Consider the following 8,550-nt stretch of genomic DNA (forward strand, 5'->3'; position numbering starts at 1 on the left):
TACATAGAATAAAAGGTGGGGGGCAGGGTTGTTTAGTACCTTAAAAATGAATGTTCATCTTTCGCTTCCATTGAATGAACTGTCGTACTTCAGCACGGTATTTGCGTCACCTTTTCTTGTCCCAGTCGTCTTTTGCTATGTGTTCCCGCGAACCTCCCGCTCCACCGTTTTTTTCAGCATGAGATGCAAGAACTCTGTTGGAAGAGCGAACGAATGTAGAGAGAGAGAAAGAGAGAGACAAACGAAAAAGGAAAGGGAACGACTGAAAGAAATTCACTGTATATATTATAGCCGATGGTGTGATTTCGGCATCGATAATGAAAGTTGAAAAGCTTAGAATAAATGCACTCAAAGCAAATGTAAGCCCTAAAGCACAAGAGGACAAAACAATGCTTATTGGTTACAAAGTTTAGTGCCTAGGTAAAAGAAGGAAATTCAAATATGCAGACATAAAGAAAGCAGATGGAAAAGAGTAGCCACTAAGAAAGAATTAGAAACATCGAACGAAATCTCAGAAGAGAGAAAAATGTGGAGTAGCTCAGCTACGCTGTCGATGCCAGCTTATCCGCGCAAATTTTTTTCTTGATCTGAGTGGCACTTTTTGGTAGCCATTTGCCATTGAGTGGCATTTTTTTCAGGAGCCATTTTATTGGCGACAGCAGGAAGTGGCTAACTTAAGTGAAGGGTAGGCGTCTGTGCCCGCTCGCTACACGCTGTACAAACGGGCCTTTCAAAATGCTGCCCTATTCTGGAGATCACCTCCCTGCAGTGAACAAGTACATGCGTAGAAAAAATGGTAGATTTATTTAATTTGATAGTCAGTGCGAAATGCGTTGACATAACAATCTGTTCCGTCTCCTAACAGCCTACAAAATATCATTCATCATGAATAGCTGACTACTGTTGATTATGCTATGAAAAAGTGGTTGGTGCCAGCAAGCCTATACAATTACGGCTTAACGTAGTCTCATTTTAAGCCACGTATTTCCTTTGTCTCCATCACCAAAACTCTATTGGGAAAAATGTTGCTGATTTATGCGCTACAACTGTCACATATCAGGCGCGCCGAAAATCCTTTATACACGCCTTTGGCAGAATTTCTTGCTGAGTACAACTTTGTAAGATATGTAAGATATGTTTAGTCCACGCAATAGCGTATTTACTCAAAACTAACGCGATGTTTTAAATGCGATTGCATTTCTTAGTCGGGCTATGTCGGAATCTGTTGGGATCCGTCCACTGCCCTCTCCCACTGCAACAGCTGTAAGCGCGCGCGCCCCTAGCAACCGGTGGCCCCACCCTGGGACGCTTAGGCATCGGCAACTGTCAGCAACGGCTGTGGGTGCGCGCCCTTATCCTCGCTCCTAGCAAGCAGAGCATGTGGTGTGAAAGAGTGGTGGTGGTAGTGGTTAGAAGATGAGAAAAGGCACCTAATTTCTGCAACCATGTCGGGAACACGGCGCAGTGCCTGTGTGTAGGAAAAGATTGGTGCCGTTCTTCAATGCTCTTTCTCTCGCTGCTCGCTCTCTCCTCCCTGCACTCCACTTTCCCGTCCGTTCGCGCCTCACTCTAGACCGTTCGCTGGCGGGAGCTTCTCAAAAACATCCGGAAATGTATGCTCGAGACGTCGTTGTGAAATGCCAATGCCGATCCGAGAGTGCCGTTTGTTCTGTTCACTTCATAGTATTTTTTGTTTTACCTGTGCACGCTAGCTAGTAGCGCTTGAAACGCGTACCATGTTGCTGGCGATAGATAAACGCCACGGGCGCGAACGGCGATATTCGCTGCATGGTGTAGGAAAAGAAAGAAGACATCATTGTTTTTAGCACTGGGTTCTCACTGCGAAAGGCCATTTTGGACGCCACGCAACGCATTCGCATTTTTCACGATTCCCTTCGGGGAGGTAGGGACAATTTTTTCAAGGACGAAACTCCTTATGCCGTTAGTCGTGAGCCCCGTGTCTTCGTAAGAGCCACCTCTCGTTTAGTTCTTAGAATGTTGGCTTGATGGCGGTACTTGTATATGATGAATATATGACGAACAGATGCGAGATGGCAGCATTTAGAGTGTTCACTAGATGGAAGGATGGATGGACAGACAGACAGATAGATGGACGGACAGACGCACTGACGTGCAGAGAGACATACAGACGAATGGACCTATGGAAGGACAGACAGACGGACGTATGGACAGACACATGGACGAACGCATGCTTCAACCCACTGACATCATTCCCTCTGTGTATATGCTGTGATTTTTTTTTTCAAATTTTAGCTAATTCAAGTTAAACCTTGCGCAAACAATCGCATAACGACATAACTATTTATTTTTCCATTTTTCCCTTGGCGCTACGAACAGTCACCCCTCAATTGTGGTCGCGTTGCAATCAAATACATAATGCACTTACACACCTATTCTATCAAACTATGACTGGTGTTCTTATTATAAAATCACATCTATTCAACTGTCACTCGCTCCAATGTGCTATACAATTCGTACGACTATGAAATCTTCTGGGCATAATTTTAAAAAGTGCGACACGAAATGTTGCCTTAATTTCCTTTCTATTTTATGTTGAAGACCCGTTGCTCGTGTAAATGGTGCCTTGACGCGAACCATGACCGACTTACCAGCAACCATCTACATATTCTCTGAACCTTGCGGTCAGACTACGTGCACATCACGAATATCAGATTTAGTTTAGGAATTTCCGTGGTGGTTAGCGGTGACGCTGGATCCTTCAATCATACATTTCTGAAATCCGACGCGCTTGGCCAGTTTTGGTGAGTTTTGTCAACAAGCGACGTCCTGCTTACTGCCAACAATCTGACGTTTTGTTTTCCACACACAGGTTCGCCCAAAGAGAAACCTGAGTCTTCAAAACACCGGCGGTCGTGTTGGTCAGCCTTTCAACCCATGACAGTATTCTGGCATTTTGTTTCGATTGCCGTTAAAAAGACCTTACCTAGACTTCCTCCAAGATTCAAGGTAGGGAAAAAACATATGTAGTTCTCTGAGTGAGTAGAAGTAATATAAGAGCCGCATTCATGGGAAGTGTAAGCTATTGTAGCCAGAGTGGCATTATAAGCCTAATACTAGAAAAAGAAAGAAAAAATACATCATACTGAAATAGAGAATATGACTTTACAAAGACTTCAAACAAGTAATTAGGCCTCTGTGACTAAAAAATTAAAAATCCCGCACTACACTTACCTCTTGATAGACCTCATGGCACCCAGTAATATACAGTATTCTGATCATTTCACTATGAAGTGCCTCTGTATCATTCATGATGTTATGACTCATAGGCGGCGAGACACTTATGACTAATGCAATGTGTCGAAAGGTGAGAAATTTTACCAGTGATAAATTGAAGAAATGGAAATATTATGCAGCTTTTGCTATTCTGGTCTCTTTGGCTGTTTACGTTTTATATCTTTCAGTTCTATGCCAGCAACGCTCAATTATGTACTTCACAATGAAATATATAAATTGTTCTGAACCAATATATAACTAAATAAAAATTGACATAAAAAACATTCCCGTATTGATTCGTTACTGGCGTGTCAAGTGTGTTGGAGGTGGAATTACTCTTATATGCATATCACGAACAGAAGGACCTAAAAACAATAGTATTTGGTTGTCCCATTTCTATATGCAGTTCTATATCCGAATGCAAGGCTAGTGCATTCGTTAGCATCTTGCTCGGGGAATATATTGTTTCAAAAGCTTTTTCGAGCCTTTGTTACAATATAAAGTGTGAATATTTTATGAAATATGCACACACACACACGCAAAAAATTATATATATATATATATATATATATATATATATATATATATATATATATATATATATATATATATATAAGGGAAAGAAGTGTATACCTAAATTACCTAAGGGTAATTTTTTCATCCACTTTTCTTTCTTCTTTCTTCTTATTTACATTCCATTGGTTCTAATTACTTCCCCTGTACATTCCTTGGCATTACTGTCTGTTATATCTCATATATATATATATATATATATATATATATATATATATATTATCGTGGCTTTAGGCAAGGGTGGCATGAATTGCTTAAAGCCACGATGTCTTGTATGTAAGGCGATGCGAGAAACAGACAAAGCAACCAGCGCGCAATCCAAGTTTTCGATTAACATACGAAGAAACCTAACATGCGATTCCTCTAATGTGGTGCACCTACTCGAATGCAACGTGTGTGGTATGCAGTACATCGGACAAACAGAAACACCATTTAGGATTCGCTTCAATAATCACAGAGCCCATGCGAAATCAGCCCCAAGTCCACCTCTATCAAAATATCTCAATCTTCCCGACCATGCATTCGACAAACTATCAGTAACGCTCTTAGTGACGGGATTTAAATCAAATCGAGAACGTGAACAACGATAGTCATACCTTATCCACCGATTTAACACCCTCGATAGAGGAATAAATGAGAATCCTGGTACACTTGCAGCAATAAAGCATTAGAGAACAATAACGGCAACAATGAAAATAGTAACTGAGTTCACGGCACTGCAGCTGCGAAGGGCACTGGACAACCCAAAACAATTCCAAATGTAACTATTCTTCCTAAGTGCAGCTGTCGTCTGTTTTCTGTTTTATTTTACTACCCAATCAATTGTGCCATGCACGACATGCCCAACAGCAACCCTGTGCACAGCCGGGAGGCCCCCACTACACGCGTAATTTAGAAGCGGGCAAGGAATTCGCACTGCACCCGCTTGCACAGCCTACCGCAATACGCGGCACCCCTATTTTTACGACGAAATGTTGACAGGGCGCCGAGTAGTTAAAGGTTTAGAACTTCCTAAAATGCCCGCTTACCAGCCTCTGCCACAATACGCGGCACCCCTCCTTCTACGACGAATTTTTTACGGCACCCCGAGTAGTTAAAGGCTAGGGCTTCCTGAAAAGCTCTTTTTTGCCCCACACCGAACCGCCAGTGCCAGGAGGGGCCGTCTGATCGGGAGGAATGCGTTAATGAACGGAAACATACACAGACCGCTGACATCAGAAAGGTGAAGGGGAGAGGGGGGAGAGAGATGAAGGGGGAAGTGGAAGGAAAAGTGGAAGGGGGGCACCCGAGGGGCGTCCACCGTATATTATTTTTTTCTGCTTCTCTTTTTTCTTCTTTTTCTTTCTTTTCTCTTTTTATCTTTTTTTTTCTTTTTTTCTTTTTTTGTGTCTTTTTTTCCTCTTTCCTTGCCCTCTGATTTGAGATTGTATAAAGCTGAGCACCAACATACTGTATCTTTAATCCTGATGAAGGCCAGACTCTAGGCTGAAACGTCGAAATAAACCACGTTGTGACCACTCACGGAGGATCTACTGGACTATATGCAACACTACGGCCACTCAACCACCATGCCTGCCTATATATATATATATATATATATATATATATATATATATATATATATATATATATATATATATATATATATATATATATATATATATATATATATATATATATATTGTGAAGAACTGGTTTATTCAGCAATGCTGGAGCTAAATCACACAAGTGATGATATATACAGATGATGAAGGTGTACAGGTGATGATAATAAGTAAATAGAATGAAGAGTCATTCGCTTGTCGTGCTTACATTAATTCCCCCTAATGGTGAAAGCGGTCGCCTGGTCGCCTGAGAGTATTATGAAATGCGTAGAAGTCTTTACGCGAGATATATTCACTATCTCAGTCCATCGAGAACAATGATTAAGACTGGTGCTAAGAGGAGAAACACGGTAATTGGCAGGAGATGTCTGTTTGACTACCTTGTACGGCCTGACGAAGTGGCCGTTGAAATTGTCACATAAGCCGGGGACGCGCAGTAAAGTCTATAGATGAACTTCGTCACTAGGGGAAAAAGTCACAACACGGCGAGACAAGTCGTAGTGAAACTTTCAAGTGTCTTAAGGGAGGCCGGTGTTACCGCGGGCCAGGTAACGGCAGTGCTCGAGACTATATAAAAATTCTTCAGTGAAAGTAGCTTTCTAGGGTGCCAGCGCAAAAGCAAAAAAACGTCCAAAGATAAACACGACAAGCGACCATGGACGAGAAAAAATGGGAAAAAGCCGGTAGTGCGTTGAGCAGCCGTAATATAAGGGAATGTCATGAAAGGTAGGATCGCATTTTAGTTCGTGTTGTTGGGTTGAATGTATATCGCGATCATGTCCGATACGGTCTGGTTAGAGCGTTCGGTCAATCTATTGGTCTTCGGGTTGTAGCTTGAAGTGGCCTTGTGAACACTGTTGGAGGCACGCAAAATTTGCTCGAAAATAGAAGAGAGAAGGACCTTGCCATGATCGCTCAGGAGAACGTGTAGCGCCAAAAGGTGTGGCGAAGAAAGAAATCCGTCACCTCAGTGGCAGTCCAAGATGGTATAAAAGCCAGCTTCTGCGTAGCGGGTAAAGTGGTCGACGGCCGTGACAATCTAACGATTTTCAATGGTTGGTTTAGGAAGAGGACCCTACAAGCCAAATTAAATGACTTCAAAAGGCTAGGTGGGACGAGGAAGAGGTTGCATTAGGCCAGCTGGAGCAATTATCAGTTGCTTTCGCTGTTGGCGATGGACACAGGAGCCGACGTACTTAGCAACATCTGAAGAGAGGCCAGGCCGCAAACGAGTTTGTATATCGTCGTAAGTTTTGTGATAGCCTCGAAGACCGGTGGTTGTATCAACATGAAAGGCTTCCAGAACTTCACGTCGCAGAGAACGTGGGATGACGGGTACCCACTTGTAGCCATCGATGTGGTAAATGTAGCAGTATAAAGCGCCACCAACAAGCTTAAATTGTATTAGGTTGTCGACGGAGTCGGGGGGTTGGAGTAGTGGAGCCGGTCAAGCGGTCAACAATGGTGTGGCAGTATAACGAATAAAATCAACGTGGTGTGGGAAACCGGCGAGGTTCCAATAGAGTGGCGCGACGCGACCATCATCCTCATTCCGAAGCTAGGGAAACCCCTGGAGCTTGGCTCGCTCCGGCCGACATCTCTCGCTTCATGTGTAGGAAAGGTCGCCGAGCACGTTATCCTCAAGCGGGCCACAAAATTTGCTGAGGAAAGGAATCTCTTCCTATTTAATCTAATTAGATTCAAGCCGTTCATGTCAACGCAGGATATAATGTTGCTTTTAAAACACAAGATCATTGGCAGGGTCTCCAGAGACACCAGAGCTGTTCTGGCACTTGACCTGGAAAAGGCCTTCGACAAGGTCAAACACTCTCACATACTTCATTCCATTAAAGAAGCGGGTCTAGGAGAACATTTTTACAACTACATCAGCTCATTTCTTAAGAACAGAAAAGCTACCATTCGCCTAGGATCTCTCGGCTCGAAGACGTTTGATCTTGGACCAAGAAGCACTCCACAAGGGGCAGTGTTATCGCCATTTCTGTTTAACTTATCGCTGAGAGCACTTTCCCACAGTCTAGCCGAGATTAAAAGCCTAGGTCACGCCTTCTACGCTGACGACATCACCGTCTGGTGCGAGGGAGGTAGTGATGGGCAAACTGAAGAGCGATTACAAACAGCGATCAGGGTTGTCGAAGATTTTCTTCACAAGGCAGGACTCTGCTTGTCGGCTAATAAATCGGAACTGCTCCTTTACCGGCCAACAATCGGTGCAAAAAAAGGAAATTTCCCCGATATCTTGATCACCACAACGAACGGCTCTATTATTCCGCTTTTAAAGAAAGTTAGAATCCTCGGTATGTTCCTGGAGGAGGATGGCAGTAACGCCTACACGTTAGAACGCATCGCAGCCAAAGCCACTTCATTGCCAAAATTAATCACAAGGGTGGCCAACAATTGAGGGGGGTTATGCGAGGAGAACCTTCGTAGACTCTTTCACGCCTTCCTAATGAGCCACATCAACTACATCGTCCTGGCCCGCAAGTGGAGCAGAAGGGATGAAGCCCGACTAGAATCAATAACTGGCAAGAACATTAAAAGGTACTGGGTCTCCCACAGAGCACCAGTACAGAAAATTTATTGGCGCTTGGTGTCCACAACAACTTCATCGAATTAGTAGAGGCACAACAGGTCGCCCAAGCTGCAAGACTGGCTTCCACGGAGGCTGGCAGACAGTTACTAGCGCATATTGGTATACGGTCTCCCATCGCCAGACAGAGGGAGTGCGCGCTCCCAATCCAAGTCAGGGAAATAAATGTATACAGTATCTCAGGTACCTAGAAACATGCACCCCCACATACAACTGCGCCAGACGCAAAGCAAGGGCCAGAGCCCTTCTTCAAACAGCGCCTGCGATTGAGCACAATGTCGCCTTCGTTGACGCAGCGCAATACGCAGCTTCCAATCACTTTGTTTCAGCAGCTACGTCGTTACGGGGAGAGCTGCTGACATCACTTACGCTCAAAATTCGGATGCCGACAAAGCCGAACAGGTGGCAGTGGTCATCGTCATGGCCACAACGAACCGTTCTACTATTTACACGGACTCGCGAGCCACCACTAGAGCATTTATGAAAGGCTCGGTGTGCAAAGAAGCTGCG

General features: G+C 43.9%; 1 protein-coding gene across 2 annotated transcripts in view; it reads right to left on the reverse strand.

Annotated features, from left to right (window-relative positions):
• LOC142769148 (uncharacterized) overlaps positions 1 to 3,344 on the reverse strand; it is a 50,227-nt gene extending 46,883 nt beyond the window's left edge. Inside the window, exon 1 of one of the 2 annotated variants that reach the window (XM_075872099.1) lies at positions 3,214 to 3,344. In XM_075872099.1, coding sequence (XP_075728214.1) covers positions 3,214 to 3,230 — 17 coding nt within the window. In that variant the 5' untranslated portion in view covers positions 3,231 to 3,344. Of the gene's footprint in view, positions 1 to 2,965; positions 3,072 to 3,213 lie in introns of those variants that run through there. The other variant, XM_075872098.1, reaches the window with a different exon arrangement.
• Positions 3,345 to 8,550: the final 5,206 nt, after the last annotated feature.

Source organism: Rhipicephalus microplus, chromosome 8 (genome assembly GCF_043290135.1).
Source record: "Rhipicephalus microplus isolate Deutch F79 chromosome 8, USDA_Rmic, whole genome shotgun sequence".
Classification (NCBI taxonomy): domain Eukaryota; kingdom Metazoa; phylum Arthropoda; class Arachnida; order Ixodida; family Ixodidae; genus Rhipicephalus; species Rhipicephalus microplus.